This window comes from Engystomops pustulosus, chromosome 8 (genome assembly GCF_040894005.1).
Source record: "Engystomops pustulosus chromosome 8, aEngPut4.maternal, whole genome shotgun sequence".
Lineage (NCBI taxonomy): Eukaryota > Metazoa > Chordata > Amphibia > Anura > Leptodactylidae > Engystomops > Engystomops pustulosus.
The window spans coordinates 78,605,366-78,627,823 of NC_092418.1; the positions used below are offsets into that span (position 1 = coordinate 78,605,366).

General features: G+C 39.8%; 1 protein-coding gene across 1 annotated transcript in view; it reads right to left on the bottom strand.

Moving 5' to 3' along the window:
• Nucleotides 1-7,840: 7,840 nt before the first annotated feature.
• Nucleotides 7,841-22,458, bottom strand: part of LOC140075443 (uncharacterized) — a 163,721-nt gene continuing 149,103 nt past the window's right edge. Inside the window, exons 55-58 of the mRNA XM_072121366.1 lie at nucleotides 20,014-20,106; nucleotides 17,301-17,406; nucleotides 11,312-11,449; nucleotides 7,841-9,502 (exon numbers count right to left, since the gene is read on the bottom strand). Of these exons, the coding sequence (XP_071977467.1) occupies nucleotides 9,413-9,502; nucleotides 11,312-11,449; nucleotides 17,301-17,406; nucleotides 20,014-20,106 (427 nt within the window). The 3' untranslated portion in view covers nucleotides 7,841-9,412. The remainder of the gene's footprint in view (nucleotides 9,503-11,311; nucleotides 11,450-17,300; nucleotides 17,407-20,013; nucleotides 20,107-22,458) is intronic.

Genomic DNA, 22,458 nt, shown 5'->3' on the forward strand with positions numbered 1-22,458 from the left:
AAATATAACAAAACTTCATTACAGACATCTTACAGCTGATCATTGCAGTCTGGGACTATAGTTAAGCATTCAAAGAGCTTCACCAGAGGTCACAATGGGCAGAGGGGTCCCTATTTTCCTAGGGGTTGTCTATAAGTCGGGTGTCCTTAAATAGGTGACCGTCTGTACTTATAATTCCAGCTCTTGGGGATATATAAAATTAGAATGATGTTCATGTGAATGCTACTAGTGGACAATATATATATATAAACACCTAGATTCTTACCGCTGAAATGTTTACTCGCAGTATCTGATCTAAGTAATATTCTAAACTCAAGCCCTTGTAGGTACAACGATTACTTGGTAATTCTTGCACCTTTCCTGTGATTGAGGCCAGGGGCGGAGCTGCTACTCCACGCCCCATAGCCTCCAAAGAAAATTAGCATATTTATAAAATACAATTTTTATATATAACTGGGGGACTAAAAGTTAATTTTTTTTTTATTAGTTTTACGTTTTTTATAAAAATAACATCAGGCTGCCCATAAATACAGGAACCCGCCAGTGGATTTACCTTATGATGGTATGTTTCCTTTAAAGGAAATCTGCCATAAAAAAATCAAGCATGATAACCCATATACTCATAGATGCAATGGGTGTGACTGCGGTAATTTTATTATATTTGTTATCCATGGCCTCCTTCCTTCTAAAATCAACTTCTATGTTTCCCAGAACACTTGGAAAACCTTCTTGAATTGGGTTGTGCTACTTAATGCAATCTCCACAGCCATCCAGTGAAAAAATCTTTCAACATACATTTCCAGATATATTGGATAAAGATGCAAATTAATGAAAGACACAAATGATCTGTGCACAAACAGAATAGGTCAACTAAATTGGGTGTTGCACACCATGTGCTTTTTTAATAACACAAAGGAATCTCAACTCCTATATTTTGTGTCGAGCTGATATGAAAGTATGAGTCTCCATAGTAACAGACAACATACCCTGTGTAGTCAGATACAGAATGAGGAGAGTATGCCTGAATGTTCAAAGCCTATCACGTGTTACAAAGATAGAGTTAGAAAGAGAAGTTAGTGGTGGCTTATGTCATAGCCTTGATGGATTATACGCTGTCATTTTTTTTTTATAAAGTAACACCCCCGGATATGGTAATTTGTACGTACAGGGGGAGGAAGTTGACCAGCAATGCAAATAATCTTCCTCAATTCATTGATTCATTGAGCTGCCCTTTTAGAATTGATGTCACAGAAGTATCATCTATAAGTCAATAGGACCACGGCTGCTCTCTGACCCATAACAACTGCAAGGTTACTCACCACTTTTCTAGGAAGCTATCATAGGATATCGGTAAAACGGCTGGAAGATGTTCTACAACCACAATTAATTAGGGACAGCCAGGACCGAACACAACAGAAGTGTGAAAAAAATCCCCAGTCAGCAGTCATGGCAGATTTTTGCCAAAATGATTGTGCTGCAGGCAATGTAGTTCCAGACAGAGACCACTATGTCTCAGTTTTAGGGGGAACAGAGTATTGTATTGTGTGTAGTCCTGTACATTAGGTGTTAAGATTATATTTCTAACCATATGAACATTACATGGGTGTAGAGCTACATAGAGTCTGTACAGTAAACTATTAAAGGAAAGTCACTACATTCAAGTACTTACTACCACTAACATCATGTTGTATCGTTGGAGCTAGGCATTTTTAACATGTTCCGTCAAAACTGTCAATTTTATGGTTTTGTCTCCAAATATGTTAAACTGTAAATAAATAACCAGAAAGGAATCTAGCACCATCTTTCACTTATGCAGCGAGGAGAACTGGTGCTGGCATTGTATGTGCACTAGGAATACCCTTCTCTGGTAATAAACACATTGGGGCAGATGTATTATGCCTTGTGAACAAGATTTGTGCTCACAAGACATGAAAAAGCTGCAATTCCTGGCGCACACAATAGAATTTGTGACTTTTTGCCCCTTTCACTCTATACCCTCCAAAATATAGGGTTGGAGTGTGGTGGGACATGGACACCCAGGTCAGCCAATTTTACTATAACCTGGGGGAAAAATGGTGGAGGTTATATTTAAAATCTAGACCTGCGGTAGATTTAATGAGATATTGAAACTACTTATTAATAAGGGCATGTCATGCACTAGGTATGCCAATGATTATGACTGGAGCACAAGGTGACTGTGTTTATAATCTGTCTCTTTTGTATTATTTGTACAATGGTGAGGACTTATTTTACAGTTTCGACAGTGGACTTGACAGTGGAAATCACCACATCAGCTAATGATAAGGGCTTTCGGACTGAACTAGAGTTAGTGTTGTCTGGTGTACTTGCGCTCTCACGTATTTAAGGGCGATCAGAATAGGGTTGATGAATTTATTTTTTTGATGGTCCACAGTACAACTGTTGACTATGGACCAGAAGCTCAGCCGATCACAGTAGGAACGCCGATAAAACGTCAGTAAAGAAATCACCCGGACCAGATGGTGTTTAGGCAAAGGTGTTACAATATTATTCTGAGCAGTTTAGTACAGTTTTTTGTGAATTTATTTAAAGGTGTATTACAGGAATTTGAACATCTGATACAAAACCCCATGATGCTATAAATAAATGAATATAATAAAACTCAGTGTAATTAGTCACAAAATGGAGCTTAAATAGTTTGATTTTATGATTCACAAAATTTTATGGCCTTTTTAAAATATGTGGAGTTATCACCAATGTGGCTGCCACTGGAAACTACACGTCCCATGATGCTTCTCTGTAATAGGTTCTCCCTCTTCTGTTCTGTCCTGCTCTGCTACCATAGTAATGATGTATAACTGCCATCACTGCACATTACCCCACTGAGATGGTGTCTCACCATAACACCAGTCATTCTGGATGCACTTCAACCAAGCCACTACAGCCAAACTTAGCTTGGGCAGGTGGAGGACATGTGATCTGGACATGTGACCAGCGGCCATCTTCTGTCCTGTGTCTCCTCTGCGTGGAGGAAATCACAGGACTGATTAAATGGCCAGAAGCATTTTAATTCTCCATTACAGTGTGTCCCATCTGTTATTCAGCAACCAGCAGGCACCAGACTTCTCTGCAGTCCCATTCACCCTGGACCTTTTATACACTCACCGGCCACTTTATTAGGTACACCTGTCCAACTGCTCGTTAACACTTAATTTCTAATCAGCCAATCACATGGCTGCAACTCAGTGCATTTAGGCATGTAGACATGGTCAAGACAATCTCCTGCAGTTCAAACCGAGCATCAGTATGGGGAAGAAAGGTGTTTTGAGTTCCTTTGAACGTGGCATGGTTGTTGGTGCCAGAAGGGCTGGTCTGAGTATTTCAGAAACTGCTGATCTACTGGGATTTTCACGCACAACCATCTCTAGGGTTTACAGAGAATGGTCCGAAAAAGAAAAAACATCCAGTGAGCGGCAGTTCTGTGGGCGGAAATGCCTTGTTGATGCCAGAGGTCAGAGGAAAATGGGCAGACTGGTTCGAGCTGATAGAAAGGCAACAGTGTCTCAAATCGCCACCCGTTACAACCAAGGTAGACAGAAGAGCATCTCTGAACGCACAGTACGTCGAACTTTGAGGCAGATGGGCTACAGCAGCAGAAGACCACACCGGGTGCCACTCCTTTCAGCTAAGAACAGGAAATTGAGGCTATAATTTGCACAAGCTCATCGAAATTGGACAGTAGAAGATTGGAAAAATGTTGACTGGTCTGATGAGTCTCGATTTCTGCTGTGACATTCGGATGGTAGGGTCAGAATTTGGTGTCAACAACATGAAAGCATGGATCCATCCTGCCTTGTATCAACGGTTTATGCTGGTGGTGGTGGTGTCATGGTGTGGGGAATATTTTCTTGGCACTCTTTGGGCCCCTTGGTACCAATTGAGCATCATTGCAATGCCACAGCCTACCTGAGTATTGTTGCTGACCATGTCCATCCCTTTATGACCACAATGTACCCAACATCTGATGGCTACTTTCAGCAGGATAATGCGCCATGTCATAAAGCTGGAATCATCTCAGACTGGTTTCTTGAACATGACAATGAGTTCACTGTACTCAAATGGCCTCCACAGTCACCAGATCTCAATCCAATAGAGCATCTTTGGGATGTGGTGGAACGGGAGATTCGCATCATGGATGTGCAGCCGACAAATCTGCGGCAGCTGTGTGATGCCATCATGTCAATATGGACCAAAATCTCTGAGGAATGCTTCCAGCACCTTGTTGAATCTATGCCACGAAGAATTGAGGCAGTTCTGAAGGCAAAAGGGGGTCCAACCCGTTGCTAGCATGGTGTACCTAATAAAGTGGCCGGTGAGTGTATAAGATGATGGCTGATGACTGGGTCAAGTGACAGCAATTCCATTAATTATATTTTGTTCTATTCCCTTAAGAATAATAGCTTTTTTTACCTCTTGTTTCACCCCACTCCTCCTCATAAACTGTAAGCTCTTGTGAGCAGGGACCTCACTCCTCTTGTTCCATACGAATGTTTGTGCTCTGTCATGTTTTATTATATTTGTCCCCTATGATTTGTAAAGCGCTATGGAATATGATGGCGCTATATAAATAAAGATTATTATTATGTCAGCAGCATTTTCTGCTTAGGGGAGCAAAATTTTAAATAATATTATTTTAAGGGCCCGTTTGTATATTAATTATGCTGATTCCTGGAATATCCCTTTAATGCTAGCCTAAGACAGGAAAAGGTTACAGAGCCATGGAAAAGTTTACATGGAAATGTATTGTCCCATTATCAAAGACCAGTCAGTAGATCAAGCAAAATGAAGGATTTCTGTCCAACAGCGTTAACATCATTGATTATGAAATCATTGAAGAGCTGTTATTTTAGTATTTCCAGGCTGCTGTCAATAAATCAACTGATCCGTTACAGTTTGCATATGGAAGGGGGTTCATAGTATAGTATATATAACCCGTGATATTTTTTCTCTCCAGAAAGGAATCCTGGACCCTCTTGAACACGTACATAGAGTCCGCCATAACAACCTCCTGCAGGAGAGAGCTCCATAGTCTCACTGCTCTTACAGTAAAGAACCTTTGTCTATGGCTATAGGAGAATCGCCTCTCCTGTAGGCGTAGAGGATGCCCCCTTGTCCTGGTCACAGGCCGAGGTATAAAAAGATCTTTGGAGAGATCCTTGTACTGTCCGTTCAGGACATTGTAATGAGGTCTCCCCTCAGTCGTCTTTTTTCTAAACTGAATAATTCCAAATTTTGTAATCTGTCATTGTATTTTAATCCCCCCATTCCCCTAATAATCCTGGTTGATCTCCTCTGCACCCGTTCCAGCTCTACTATATCCTTTTTATACACTGGTGCCCAAAACTGTATACAATATTCCATGTGTGGTCTGACCAGGGATTTGTATAAGAGCAAAACTATGTCTTTATCATGAGAATCTATTCCTCTCTTGATACATCCCATAATTTTATTTGCTTTAGCAGCAGCCGCCTGGCTCTGGTCACTAAAATTAAGTTTACCAGCCACCAATACCCCCAAGCCCTTTGCAGCTCCAGTTTTACCAAGTAATTGACTGTTTAGAACATAATTATACTTTTTGTTTCCATGGCCCAAGTGCATAACTTTACATTTATCTACATTAAACCTCATCAACCATTTCTCTGCCCACTCCTCAAGCTTCCACAAATCCCTCTGTAATGCTAACCTATGGAGTGGAGGATACCCTACATGCTGCATCAGATTTTTGTGAATTTAGACGAACCAAACTTGACTGCTCGCATCATGTTTTTTTAAATTAAACATTGCATTTAATACGATCATACCAGGCACCTTAGGTTGGAATTTTTCAGACGATAGTGTTGTAGTCGGCCGTATCCTTGATAATAACGATGTGGTCTATCATTGTACTATTGATACTCATGTTGATTGGTGCGGTAATAACAGATTGCGTCTGAATGTTGAAAAAACAAACTAATTGTTGACTTCAGACGGTCAAGAAGTAGTACAATAGAACTGAACCAATCAGTATAGACAATAAGGTGGTGCAGCAGTTAAAGGGGTATTCTCATCTGGACAGTCACATTCAGTTTCATTAATTTGCAACATATATACATTTCTTCAATTAGATGTCATTTAAAAAACGTACCTGTGTGAAGATAATTTCTCATAAATGTAGTCTTATGGTCCTTTAGAAACAAGACTGTGTCCTTGGATACGGCCACCTCTGCAGGGTGGTCGTATCCGAGGAAGCCATCTCATTTCTAAGGGACAACAGGGCTACATGGGAATACCTCTTTGAGTACAAGTACTCAGGAGTCGATAGTGGATGTTGATAGGAGATTAGACCAGCAGCAACATATAAGTAACAAATAAAAAAATGTCCTATGTTTGCTGAGGTCTTTTGATGTGAGCTGCAGGCTACCAAAGGGTCAAACAGAGGTTGGGGGAACGTTTTATTTTATTTGGAAGCAATACGAGGTGACAGTATTAATGGGGACAAACTGAAGCTTGACAAATGTATTAGGAGAGCCAGCTCAATGGAGGGTTTGAAACTGGAGTCGTGGGAGTTACCAACCATAGATACTAGGAGGTTTCAGTATATCATTAATAATTGTGAACAACCTCTATCTGATGCAGTGAGCGGTCACTTGAGTTCTTTTAGTGGTAGATATGTACAACCAAAGTCTACAACTGACAGGTTCAAAGGCAGATTTATTCCAACAGCAATTTGAAGAATAAATACGTTGGATAAGCGATTTCACTCCTGGTATACTTGTAAATATTTTTTGATTATTTATGTTTTTATCTATTTGTCATTTTTAAAAATATATAAATGTATTGTATGTTTGTATATTATGGGAGCTGTGCAACAAACACATTTCTCATATTTGGGACAATAAAGTCTTATTATTATAACTTATTTAGGTTAAAATAGACAATACTGAGACAGATTTTAGAATGTTAAAACGCAGTAGTATGGTTGTAGGATTTCTATAAGCAGGGTGTAATTCTTAAAGGGTTGTCCAGTTGTTTAACCTACCTACCTGGTTATAGCAGAAAATAAAAGAATGAGTTCTAGCCTCTCTTTCACCTGGTTATCCATGCTTTCCCTGTGAATCTTGCTTTCCCGGTAACATCCACCAGAGCCCTTCAGGCAAGTTGATTTTAAAAGGAAGGACCCAATGGATAACACATATAAGAAGATCCAGAGATCTATGTATGACTAAATGTCCCTGGTTTGTCATGGCTTGATTTTGATGATAGATTTCTTTTGAGGCATGTCCTAAACAAGAAGTCAGTATGATAGAAGTAGAAATTTTTGTTTATAAAATGCCTTGTTTTGGGCTAAAGAAGGTTGACAGGAAACTTGCTGCTCCCTGACTGGATCAGACTTAGGTTTAGGAAGGGAGGTTGCCACCTCTTCACCGTTGACATAGTTACTGTAGAAGCCTTCTTATAATTACAAGGGACCTTTGTGAAGCTGAAATATGGATTATGCCACATATTCCTTTAATCTATAAATCAAGGTGGGGATTTATACTGTGACCTTTAGTGAGCAGGCCATAATCCAGTGGTGGCGAACCTATGGCACTGGTAGTCATGGCCTCCGGCCTGTCTTTACAATAGCATAAGAAGAAAAGGAAGAGTCTCTCTCCCATAATTTAGATCTTATCACCGCAAAGGCAAAACGGTAAATGGCTAATTGGTGTAAAGCTTGCAGAATGGTTAAAATAGGAGAATGAAAAATGACCAAAACTACACAACATAAAGAAAATGTAAATTTATTGTAAACACTTTGTTTTAAAAATAATTTTTTTAGGCATTAGATCAATTATAATGGCACTGTTAAAATAAATAGGCAAATAACCACCTATGTAAAAGCTTTGTTGCTGCTCGCATTAGGAGTCTTCTATAAGTGCATTTATCAGTCTAAAATAAAACAAACAGTTGCAATTCACATACATGTTCCCTTCTATACCCTACAGAGTTCCGATAAAAGGCACAATAATCAGAGGGTCATGAAGTTCTGCATTACAAAAACATCAAGTGTCAGTCTGCTTTTTCAGTCTACAAACACAAAGTTATAATTATATACATTTTCTTTGGAAACAAGTGCTTTAATTCTCTTTATATATACATTCATACATTCCTTTTTTTGCTTTTTTAAATTATTAAATTACTTGAACTCTAGGTAGTCATTATAAGTGCCCTGTACTGTGTTTGGAGAGTATAAGATGAGCATTGGATACAAGATGCTAACATAATCTTAGAGACATTCAAAGTCTTGAAATTACCAGACCAGCAATGAAATACCCCTATCCATACAGACCTAAAATGCATCATATAGGGTCTATAGAGTAACAGTGAAAGTTCATGACATTTTGCCAACTAGACATACATAGAGGATGAAGAAGGTTCCTGAGAATGACATGATCGATCGGATCACAAAGCAAAGAGATGATGTTACAGTATATGTGCTAATCATTGCCCTTCAATATTCTCTAGGATCACAATTTGTATTACTTTTAGACAAACAGTTTATAAACATGACATTTGCACATAAATATTTTGGCTTACTTATAAGGGGCATCCATTGATAGGAGGTTGACCTTATCTTGGGTCTAACCAGGCTTCTTTTTAATAATGATTTCTGGTCGTAGGATAATGAAGTAAGCGTCACGTAATTCAGGACTAGTTCACTATCCCTAATCCTATATATCTGTATGGTACTGGATATTACAAATATTTACAAGTATGTGCACACTAAAGCTATAGGTAACGGAAATTTTAAAGCAGCTTTAATGGTTAATAGCGCATATGAAATGTTTTTATTTTCTTTATTAATATATCCTAAAAATGTAAACATGTACATTCCTTTTACTTTGCAATAAGCTCTTGTCTTAATGATCTTCAGAATTTAGGAGTTTAGGTGTTTTTGTTATAATCCTATGCTTTGGTCACTGAAGATTCTACATATGATCTGTATAGATACGACCCCTATGGTGTACAATGTGACCATAAGACATTGAATACATTTAGAATTCCTTAATAGAATCAATAACTATTAACATTATCTAAGGCAGTTTCATAACTGGCCTAATAAACCTACTTAATAAGTTTGAGGTATAAAAGTGCAAGATGTACAAGTATTACTCTTTTTGTAAATAAAAGTGACTTAAAGTTTTTGGAATAAGATTTTTTTGGATAATGGATTCTTTCTTTCTCACCAAAAAAAATTAAACATTTCTAAATTTATCTTAAAAATTGTCTCTGGAACATACACACTAAAGGATTCGGTCATGTTGCTAAACCAAAGCTTTTAGCACCAATAGAAAAGCCTACAATCACTTCTGTCACGCTGGTGAGGCCGCCTCCCAGTCTGGGAAGAATTACTTTAGCTAAGCACCACCAATTGTGGAGGCTCTTGACTGCTTTCCCTGGAGTTATCAGGACTTGACTGAGATTGGGCAAAGTTGATAAACACCTGGAGAAAAAACACAATAACATATTATTAAAATGATACAAAAAAAGTCATCATTTACCAAAAAAACGATCTGAGCACTTTGATGTTATTAAATCGGGAGACACTAGCAGGAATCTGGTGGCACTAATGAACATGCAAAGGGAAGCAGCTATGGAGAATTGTGCAATCAGAATACCTCAGAATATATAGCAAGAAGCAGATTGTGAGAAGTAGACTTATTAACATAATTGTCTAGAGATGAGTGAGTCATCCGAGATTTGATTCACAGAAGTTTTGTTGAATTTTTCTACATTTATTCAGTCCAAACCAACGTGGCTCCAATTGTCCTGGAATTGGTATGTAGCCCACTCATGTCATAAGATTTTTCATTAAAACTACTCTCACTTCATTATTTTTTTCTATTTTTAAAAATTTCCCCTCACCCACACCTTGCCTCCCTATATAGATAGCAGATATTTTGAAATATTCCTCAGAAGCTAATTGGAAAAGATTTAATTTGTTGCCTGAAAATTTTTACTAATGCGTACCAATTCTAGTATCTGTCCACATTAGCAATATGCATTATGTCTTTCCAAAAATGGTACACGTGTATTGCGTTTTTTATTATGGGATACTATTTTCTTAATTTTAAACTTACCAGCCGTTGTCTTGCTCCGATTCCCCTCTAATTAGTTCACATCACATGATTGAATTCTTACCGGGCAGGGGAAGAGCCTTCTTCCTGAGGCTCTTAAAATCGTGTGCTCACTTGTATCTTATTCAGACCTTGATAAAGACACGATGGGGCTCACTTACTAACGGTCCACGGAGCGCATTTTCGTTGGGTTTCCCGACGATTTCTGTTTTTGCGCCGCATTTAACAGGGGATTTTGGCACACACGATCGGATTTTGGCACATCAACGGCAGCTTGCCCGCGACACAAATTGGGGGGGCGGGCCATCGGACAACCCGATGGATTCGGACTATGCGCAGGTTTTAAAATTTTGAATTGTGTCACAAGACACGCACTTACAAGCACCGGGAAGAAGGTGAACTCCGACGGACCTCGGCGGGGAAGCGACGGATGCAGGAACTAGGGCGCACGAGTTTCGTGAAAGGCGCCGCACTTCATCTTTGTCGAATCGTCCAAATCGGGGATCGTGACAGGACCAGGTAAGTAAATTTGCTCCGATGTGTCGAAACACGTCAGTCTGTGACGTCTAGCTGCGCCGTTCCTTAAGTTTTTTAATACATGAAGAATAAAGACTAATAATTTTTAACTGCCCATACTGGATGCATGGATCTTTTCCTAGAGAGTGTTTACGTGTGGCCGAGCTCCGGATCAGTTCGTTTTCACCAGTGGGATACGAAATTGGTGGTGAGAGCCGGGCGTGGAGGCACTTGTTGCTTTCATTGACTTTTGTTTTCGTTAATTCTATGAGCAAACTTATCTCTAAAAGGGACAATCTATTTATTACGTTTGTCCTCACACTGCAGAGCTCTTAGTTCTCTGCAATAAAATGTTTCTCCCCTCTAAGCAACTGCTGTAATATTCAACCAGAAGCCTGCTACAGAAAACAGGAGCAAGGGGGGGCAGCTAAATGTACAGTGCTAAGAGTACAACAGTGTGAGGGCATGTCTTAGTGCTCTTGGAAAAGCTACAATACTGTAGTATAATTCATTTTTTTACAGCCCCATTACTAATAACATTACAGAGATATGACTAACAGCTCTCCAGGGCTGCTACTTTACAGTCAGTTTATCATAGTCAAATAGTTGGCACATTTCTTGTCTCACCAGGCATTGCAAAAAAAAAAAAAAAGATGTACCTCATCAAGGGTCGTTTGACTGACTGAAAAGTGAATGATGTTCAAGTGTCTCTTGTTAGATTCAAGCAGATCAAATATACTGGCAACTCCTCCAGCTGAGACAGGGACATGGTATTCGGCCATACTGAAATGTTGATCCTGTGAAGAAATATTGCATCATATTAGTGTCTCATGTACTTGTATCACACTAAGCTACACGTAGTGCCACAACAGGTTCAATTCAGAAATGTCTTTCAATACTGGTACTCTATTACATGTTCCTAGTTATAACAGCATAAAAGATGGAGATCTGCCTAGTTCAGGTCAATTGAGAGATCCTGGAAAATACTTCACAAATAAAAATGTAAATTAAAGGGAAATCTACCATCAAAATCAAACATGATAAACCAGGGGCACTTACTCATAGATCCAGGCACTGCGACTGTGGTAATCTTCTTATATTTGTTATCCATGGCCTCCTTCCTTCTAAAACCAACTTTTAAAATTTTCCAATAGGCCTGAAGGGCTTTGGGGGTGTTACCGAAGCCCTTCAGTGCTGCAGCTGAGTGTGTCAGCGAGCAGTTCTACTCTTGAGTATTTATGGGCATCAGGAGACACTGGCAGCCATGAGATACTGTTTTGGTCCGTTCTCCCAGGAAGATGGACCAACAAGCCGATACAATGCACGTGGAATGGAAGATCTCGTCAGTAACAGCGCTGCGACATTCAAAAGCCACAAGCAAACTGGAGGTAAACTTGTACTATTTTATTCGATCACTACGCGTTTCGGCCCCGGTCTGGAGCCTTCCTCAGGTGTAAGAGACATATACTTTTTTGCATGTAATCTTATATATATATATATATACACAACATATAAAATGAATACCAACGAAGATACCCTCTGCAATATATAGCGATCCCTATACCAATCAAAAGATGAATACCAAAAAGCAGTATACAAGATCTAAGTAGTCAATAACAAGGACAAGAATGCTATATGACTATGAAATAAATTTCAACTTTATTATAACAAATCGACACTCCAAAAATATATTAAAAACATGATAAAACCACAAGAACAACAACACAAAGGGTGGTGGTCACAAATGCAAGACAATACATTCCACAATGGGATATCAAACACAGGCACACAAGGGTGGTCACATAATAGAAGGTAAAAATGTTACCAAGTGCCCAAACCAGGGCGTAATATACCCATAAAGTGCCTACCAATACAATTTTAAGTCACCAGACCACCACCACAGCACCCCGACGCACGTTTCGCCGTCGCTTCCTCAAGGGGGTGTGATATATTTGTTGTATATATATATATATACACTCACCGGCCACTTTATTAGGTACACCATGCTAGTAACGGTTTGGACCCCCTTTTGCCTTCAGAACTGCCTCAATTCTTCGTGGCATAGATTCAACAAGGTGCTGGAAGCATTCCTCAGAGATTTTGGTCCATATTGATATCATGGCATCACACAGTTGTCGCTGCACATCCATGATGCGAATCTCCCGTTTCACCACATCCCAAAGATGCTCTATTGGATTGAGATCTGGTGACTGTGGAGGCCATTTGAGTACAGTGAACTCATTGTCATGTTCAAGAAACCAGTCTGAGATGATTCCAGCTTTATGACATGGCGCATTATCCTGCTGAAAGTAGCCATCAGATGTTGGGTACATTGTGGTCATAAAGGGATGGACATGGTCAGCAACAATACTCAGGTAGGCTGTGGCGTTGCAACGATGCTCAATTGGTACCAAGGGGCCCAAAGAGTACCAAGAAAATATTCCCCACACCATGACACCACCACCACCAGCCTGAACCGTTGATACAAGGCAGGATGGATCCATGCTTTCATGTTGTTGACGCCAAATTCTGACCCTACCATCCGAACGTCGCAGCAGAAATCGAGACTCATCAGACCAGGCAACGTTTTTCCAATCTTCTACTGTCCAATTTCGATGAGCTTGTGCAAATTATAGCCTCAGTTTCCTGTTCTTAGCTGAAAGGAGTGGCACCCGGTGTGGTCTTCTGCTGCTGTAGCCCATCTGCCTCAAAGTTCGACATACTGTGCGTTCAGAGATGCTCTTCTGCCTACCTTGGTTGTAACGGGTGGCGATTTAAGTCACTGTTGCCTTTCTATCAGCTCAAACCAGTCTGCCCATTCTCCTCTGACCTCTGGCATCAACAAGGCATTTCCGCCCACAGAACTGCCGCTCACTGGGTGTTTTTTCTTTTTCGGACCATTCTCTGTAAACCCTGGAGATGGTTGTGCGTGAAAATCCCAGTAGATCAGCAGTTTCTGAAATACTTAGACCAGCCCTTCTGGCACCAACAACCATGCCACCTTCAAAGGCATCAAATCACCTTTCTTCCCCATACTGATGCTCGGTTTGAACTGCAGGAGATTGTCTTGACCATGTCTACATGCCTAAATGCACTGAGTTGCCGCCATGTGATTGGCTGATTAGAAATTAAGTGTCAACGAGCAGTTGGACAGGTGTACCTAATAAAGTGGCCGGTGAGTTTATATATATGTGAGATTACACGCAAAAAAGTATACGTCTTTTACACCTGAGGAAGGCTCCAGACCAGGTCCGAAACGCGTAGTGATTGAATAAAGTAGTACAAGTTTACCTCCAGTTTGCTTGTGGCTTTTGGATGTCGCAGCGCCGTTACTGATGAGATCTTCCATTCCACGTGCATTGTATCGGCTTGTTGGTCCATCTTCCTGGGAGAAGATGGACCATTAAATTTTAATGATTTAAAGGGGGGGGGGGGGTATTTTTTATATTAACTTTCCCAATAGTTGTAAATTTCTCTTTTCTTTCAATACAGCTGTATGATGGATTATTCGTTATACGACTTACAGTTTTATTAACATATGTTGGACCCAGAACTGAGATGAAAATACTTGGCAAATGTCACATCTGCATTGTACTGAATGTTTTTCTGTGTGAGGATCAGTTATAACACCTATTGATTTCAATCTGTATTTGAATACATCAGTTGTCGTCAATTCCCATTATTTCGTCAGGCTTCCAATTTTTACATATGAAAAAGTAGTACTTGGCTTTCTCCTCTGTTCAAACTGAAGCCTGACAGAATTTTTTTTACATTGAAGTGAAATAGGGAACCGAAAAAAACAAATGGTTGACACCAACTAATGTGAACTGATGTATTTAAAAAGCCTTTGTAATCAGTAGATGTTACAACTGATTTGTTTTTATTAGCTTTTCCTTCTTTTAAAAGAATAGAAAAACTGAAAACACAATGTAGACTCTCATCTGCAGTGGTGTTATTCCCTGTATAATGATGTTATGCTGTACATGGTAATAATTATAAAGCATAGGCAGAAGCTGGCCGTCCTAGCATAGAAACCTATTGGGAATGTAAGTTAAAGGGAGACCATTCACCTTCAGCATTCAGCTTCTAGAATTCTCTTCTGTCACCAGAAACTTCCAATGCAGATGTGTACTCAGCCTGAGGCCTCATGTGCATGACCGTGTACCGAACCCATTCAGGTGTATCTTGCCGCAAGAGATATAGCAAGTCCTATTCCTGCCCGTATAGCGACATGAAAGTCCGGCTCCTGTGGAGATGGGAAGGGTGAGCGGTGATCACCCCTACCATCTCCACCCGGCTGAAATGGGCCCCAAACAGGGAAAAGTTTGTGGGCTGTTTCGCCACACAGATGTCGGTATTAGGCCTTAGTATTACAAAGTATTATTGCCTGTCTTTCTAGGCATTGGAAAATCTAAGGGCATCTTTTAGGACCCTGTCTACTATGAAAACCCATCAGAACCTTGCAATGGCACTACATGATGCTGTTGGTGTGACAAAGGAAGCCACCTACTTCTGACAATCTCTATAGATGACACAGTCCCGTTATTCTGAATGTTGAAGCGGCTGCACTTATTCTGAATCCACAGACAAAAACATCATCCAATACGAAGACCATTATGTATGATTGAGGTAACCCTTCAGGCCTATTGGCATAATTTTAAAAGTTAATTTTAGAAGGAAGGACGCCATGGATAACGGAAATAAGTAAATTACCACAGTTGTGGTGCCTGGATCTATAGTAAGTGTTCCTGGTTTATCATTACGGTATGTATCTTCATGGTAGATTTCCTTTAAATTTACATTTTTATTTGTGAAGTGTTTTCCAGGATCTCAAACTGAATTCAGCAGATCTCCATCTTTTATGGTGTTATAACTAGGAAAATCTAATAGATTGAGGTGAAAAAGTATATTTTGGGTGGATAAGAACTTTTTTTTTTTTTTAAACCTACAGAAATAGTGTATCATTTTCAGCTGGCACAGCCGCTCCAGATAATTGTAATTTTTCCCTGTGTTTCAGCTACAGCTCACATATACTCTGCTCTCACAGTCCATTGCTTTACACACAATAGAACATCCTCTACACAAACATGTTATTTACAGAGCACAGAATCCGTGTGCTTACAGCAAACAATAATCTTTTATTCCGAATAATCCATTTGCATTACCAGAAATCACCAGCCCTATACTTTGTCATTTTTACATAGAATTGTTTGCCTTTTTTACTTGTTTCCTTATAGGACTATTAGCCCTTGAACACGGAGACCAAGCCGCCAGCAAAAGAGAAAAAAAAGATCCTGAAGAATAAAGTTTCAAAGGAATTTTTGTAAGAGATTGTTTTGGTTTTACAAATATTTTTTCTTTGTATTCGAGTAAGTATTATGTAACTGTATGGGGTCCATACAATACAGAGAGAATACTCCGGAATATTAATAGGCATGTAAAGCAAATAAAGCCACATCAGGGGTGATTAATTAAGCGATCAGCTTTGTTTTATTCCATACTAGAAAACCTATCCAGAATTATTAAGATGTATCACAGCAGAGGTTATTTCACTTTGCTCTTTTGCTGCACAGAAACGGCTCTAGGCGATAACAAAGTAGGATATTTGTTTTGGCAGCAAACGCTCGGAGAGCATCATTATGAGAACTAGCTAAGGAAAATGCACTCAGCAGTCCAACATCCTAGCTGTATCTGGCTATTGCTGGGCTATAACTCCCATGAGCCTCTGCCAGATGAGAGCTAGGGGGGTTGTAACTAAAACTTTAATGATACTATTTTTTTTTACAGTTTTCAGGCATGTAATACAAGGTGCATTATATAAGAATTATATTAAAAATAAAATAAATGTAAAGTAAAACCCTGCTGTGATGTAATACTAATAGAATATTGGTGAGGGATCAGTGAGTGCTTCTTCATTAACCCAATTTGGGACAAATTTCTTTATTCAAAACCCCTTTTGTAAAGGAGCTGTCCAATATGGACCCACTTCTAAAGCCCCATTGTGTTTGGCATTGTAACAAGCATATTTACAACACCTCCTTTAGGAGCCTGATCAACTCACTAAGGGTCTCAAGTGCTGGATAATGGTAATGCAGTGACCCATCCAGTCTCCATAGATGACAGTGCCTAATGGCTGCACACACGGGAAGAGAAAGGGCATATTCTATCTTTTCCCTGTGTACAGTGCAGAAAGCTACCACAGGGTACGGTGTGGCACCGTATTGCCGCTGGGCCACCATTGCGGCTGCATATACCCCCGCCTCCCCTCCCCCAGACGGTCGTGTGAATGATGCCTAACTCAAATTCTCATTGGGCTCAGTTACAGTGCAGTACATGAAGCCTAACCATCGTTCAAAAAATAAAATGCATGTCTTTTTATCTGTTATATCACTCGATGGAACGATTATGATAATACATATACCTAGACCTATACCTAGAGTTTGTGATACCACTTCACAGCTTGCATTTACTGTGGATTAATCATTAATATTATATCTTTTAGCTCCTAATGCCAAAACCCACAATTTATTCTCTTTTTTCAACTCCATGTTATTATAATTTGTTATTATCCATGTTAATATTATTTGTTCTTATATACTGTAGCTATCTAAAGACAATATACAAATAAAATTTGAGCTTAAGTTGTACCTTTAAATATGTGTTTGGAAAATGTAAGTGCATAAAGCTTGTTATTGTCTCAATGTTGACGGTGGAGTTCTTCAAATGCATCTTCACTGTGAACCCACTTCCAAACCTGAAAACAAAACAGAGGATCAGTGCATTGTACCATAATGGAGCATACTCAATCAGCGCATTGTACCATAATGGAGCATACTCAATTTACTGGTTCTTATAGGAGCCTGCAGCTTTCTGTATCTAGGAAACAAATCCAGTCCTTAAGTGTGAGCTGAAAATGTCAAGCACTCACATAATAAACAAAGTGCGTCACCAAATAACGTCACATTGTGCGAGTCCACTACATGGAAATACATTTCACAACAGTGTAATGCTTTACTACCTCAAGCTTGTAGACATTTTACTAAGGCAAAACTAATTATATTAGATTCTCGTGTAAAGAGGGCATGTCAGCTATACCGAAATGTCTTTTTGAACAACAATAATAAAAACTGAAGCATCTCTTTTTATAACTTTTTTGTTTGAAAGTTTAGAAATAAATTGGCCAGTCTTAATATATTCCCCCCATTGGGGGTCATTTACTAAGGGCCCGATTTGCGTTTTCCCGATGTGTTACCCGAATATTTCCGACTTGCGCTGATTTTCCCTGTATTGCACCGGGATTTTGGCGCACACGACGGAAATGGGGGCCGAACGAAAACCCGACGGATTTGGAAAAACCGCCGCATTTAAAAAAAAAAAGTGTTGCGGAGCTTGCACTTACCTTCATTAGGAATAGGCCGGTGAACTTGAGTGCATTCCAGGGGAACTTCAGTGCAGCAGCGCCACTGGTGGACGTCGGAGGAACTGCCTTAATGAATCCCGGCCGGACCCAAATCCACCGGAGAGAACGTGCCGCTGAATCGCGAATGGACCGGGTAAGTAAATCTGCCCCATTGTGTCTGGCAAACTCTGTGCTGGAGTGATGGCAAACTCTGTGCAGAGATGGCTCAGAGTGCTATAGGCTCCCCCTAACTGCCTTATGCAGGCAGTCCCCGGGTTACGTACAAGATAGGGACCGGAGGTTTGTACTTAAGTTGAATTTGTATGTAAGTCAGAACTGGTATATTTGCAAATCGCTGTAGAACAGCCCACGGGTTACTGGTAACTAAGGAAGCACTAGCTGGTGCGATCTCACCCTTCTTAGTTACCCTCAACCACTGGCTTGCAGTTCTTCCTGTGCAAGCCCTCCACCCACTGACTGGTAACTAAGGAAGCTAATGTATCCTTAGTTACCTGAAACCTATGATACTGCCGGCATGTACTTACTGCATCTGTATGCTATCCCCGGCATCTCCATGACCCGCTCCCTCTTTTCGCTCACTGCCCAATGAGGAGGCAAAATTAAATGTTGTACAGTATTTAAAACAAGCCACGCTGATGCCGGGGGATTGCATACGGGTTGCTGATCTATGCAGTAAGTACAGGAAGTAGCTACCTGCAAGCTCCGGCTGTGGACTGCCTAGAAGCCCTCCGCCCACTGACTTGTAACTAAGGAAGCGTGAGATTGTATCCTTAGTTACCTGATCCCCGGCATCTCCGTGTCCGAGCTTCAGTGACGAAGTGCAATGCTCATGCACATGGCGCTGAGAGTCCCGTTCGTATCTACGAGTTGTACGTATATCGGAACGTCATAAGTCGGGGACTGCCTGTACATACAGTGCGTAATGGCTATGGAAATTACCATGTGGCAGTTTTATGCCATGATATTATAAAGAGGAGTTCATCCTTTACATTGCAAAGGCTGGTTTCCTCATCTGGATCCACAACAAATAAATGACATGCTGCGGATCATAAATCCTCAGCAAAAATCTGTTTCTACTGTGTTTAGGATTCAAAGAAATCCCATACACAATATAGTTCCAATGCACTATGAATCTTCTACACAGGAATTCTGCAGTGAAAATATAAACAAAATATTCATATTGGGGCACATTTACTAACAACTAAATGCAGTTTGCCTGTGTAATGTGCAAAGGGCGCCAGATTCAGGATTTCTGGTGCCCGCTTTTCATGAATCTGGCGCCCCCAGCACAGCTCCGACAGAGTGCACCACTTTGTTTTGGTGCACCTATAACATGGGGTGTGCAACACAATTCTGTTGGACTTTGCAATATTTTAATATTTTGAGCTGACAGAAACTGTGCATAACACTTTGAATTTTACTAAAATTCTAAACTTTGCTGAACATTTGATCAGATTTTTGTATTTTTCTTGTGGTTTCAATTTGAGACCTTCACAGATGCATAATTCAAGAGGAAAAGTTTAAAAAGGAGTAAAAGGATGAAGAATTTCCAGGCTATCCTTGTGAGTGAAATACTGTAAATTCAGCACTTCATCATAAAATATGAATTCAAGCTACTGTGACCTCTACAAAGCCGTGCACAGCGCTGCCATGAATTGTAGCTAGCTTTATTATATGGATTATGGAGATTTAGACTTTATAAGTGAGCAGTATATTTGCATGGCATTGAGGAGTTCCTCTTACTTACTTGATCACGGTGGGTGCAAATGTATCAGATGACTGAGAAAATACTTTGCTACAAAAAGTTTCCTAGCGTTTATTTTTGGCAAAAAAAAAAAATTCTGACTGCAGGAAAAGCTTACAATGGGAAATTGTTACAAGGACCCATATAATGACAGCTTTGTGCCATTGTTATATATTGTTATATGACCTGTTACTGACCTGTTCTTTATGTGCTGCAAAGATCCAATGCATTGAAACTTCCCTCTCACCATGATGGCCAGCCTGGTGCACAGGGCTTCACACTCCTCCATGCTGGGAACATAGAACAGTAAGGACATTACTATGTGCAATATGATATTACAGTTCAGCTTAGTTACATTAGTAAGAGAATGTTTTTTTAAAGGGAACCTGTGATCAGGAGCCCTTTTTCTGGCTCCCAATTTAGAGATTTTTGAAGGCGGAGGCAAAAAATGAAAACACAAAACACTAGAGTAAAATTGGTACAATGAAATAATAAAATATATACCCCCTGATGTGTCAGAAGTGTCTTGATCTGCAATACTTAAAGAGAATCTGTTACAATGAAAGTGTATTGTAGCCTTCAAGCAAACATGTTATAGAGCAAGAAGATTGTTATATGATTTTGTGGTCAAATAATCAGTATAAAGCTTCATACCACACAAATGTGTAATGGGGCCTTGTGCTAGCCACTTTTTTTGCAATTTACACAACGTCCCTTTACTTGTACATGTGTGGGCCATCTCCTTGGCCTGCAAATTATAGTGCAGGTCCTATTTCTGTCCGTCTTTGCAGCCTAGGCAGTCGTTTATTATTGACATTGGTGATGTGAGCGGCGATCACCCTCCCACGTCAGAGGGCCCTTAAAGAAGGGATCACATGTCCTTGTTTGTGGTCCGCAAACTGCATGTTTCTGTGCTTGAGGCCTAATTTGGCATTTATCATTTGTATTTCTTTACTTCCGTAGTCAGGGAGGTGGTCCTATTAGTGACTGACCATTATCTCGGCATACACCATTATAGATGGAGAGCTGTCCATCACGTATCGGGCCACCCTCATGACTTATCAACAAAGAAAGAGCAGATGTACAATGGATAAATGACACGCTGTACTGAATCATTTCCCACACACCTTATGTATCATTCTACCCCATTGTTCCTGCGCTAGTACATACTGTCTGCAGGTTATACTACATTTTCCATGTGATATGACAATTATAGTAAATGCTAAGCATACAGTGGCTGACAGTGGGGTTACCTACTTCCTTATGTATCACGCTATTCTGGAAATAATTATTGTACATTCATGAAAGCTTGGATTTTATATAAAAAAGGTTTTTTTGCCATTATTCCTATTTTGTCTGTAAATTTTCCTCCATGAAAGTGATCCCTTACTCCCTCTTCTATTTCCTGATGTCACTTATAATCATATACTTTTACATTTGTTAAAACCAATTACCCTGCGTGTTGCCCCATGTTACGGGGGCTATTACAGTGCACACCACTTCTTATTCTCCCTTCTGCTATTGTCCTCACCTCCTATCACAAAATTGCCCTTCAACCTGTTCCCCCATACAAAGAATAAAAAGCAAATTGAGGCAAACATCTTAATTTATTGACACAGCCCAGCGATGCTTTCCTGCCGACTTTTCAATTTCTTAAACTTGACATGTGCACCTCGATATGTCATATTATAGTAAAGAGCAAGAGGGATTTTATATGGCGCACAAAATACTGAAAAAACTAAGACATGTGCAGTCATTATGTGATGGAATCACAGCACTAAATCAAACAGAGCTGGTGCGCTGGGTCCATCTGATTTATTATCACTTGTACATACTCTTCCATATCCTCTCAGAAGACATTGGCTATGCAATCCCAGATCTTTAATTTCAGATTCTGGAGAGGCTTATTAGGTGATAAAATGGAAATCAAGAGATAAGAAGAAGCGAGAAGCAGCAGAATCAAAACCGTATAGAAAAGATTAACAAAGAAATATAGATTTTTTTTAAATGGTATTATTTTTCTGCATCCCCAGTTCTCACAATAACTAATAATGTTAAGATCCGAGACAAAACCACTGATGCACCATTGTACTGTATCAATAGTATATCTTCATAAATAGCTGCATTGCTTGTTTTATAAATATCCCCATTCACTGAGTGCTGTGTATATACTGCCTGCACAGCTAGAAATCAGATGCTGTTTGATAGGGATGCATTCATTATTATGGCAGAGAGATGGAAAAGTTCTCTTTCAGAAGTTTGGCTTGGTTTTAGGCTATTGGATGCTCAATTTTCAGTTTGGAAAAAAATGTAAAGTGAAGATACATAAAAGGGATGTTAACACACCCCAAAGGAGGAACAATAAAACTCAACGCTCAAAATGCTCGGGATATTGAAAAAAAAATTATTTTTACTTTTGCCTCTATTTTTTGACAGCAAAAACACCCAAAGGAAGCAGTTTCTGAAGCAAAATTCTACTCCTCAACCTTTGCAAAGGTCAAAATCTGCAGCTTTGAATGACATCTTTTTCCACCTCTACTATTAATGACCTATCCATAGGCTAGATGATTGTTGGGGTGGTACACTGGCACCCCCCGCTGATCAGTTGATTGACACTAAGGAAAACTCCATCGATTGTGTAG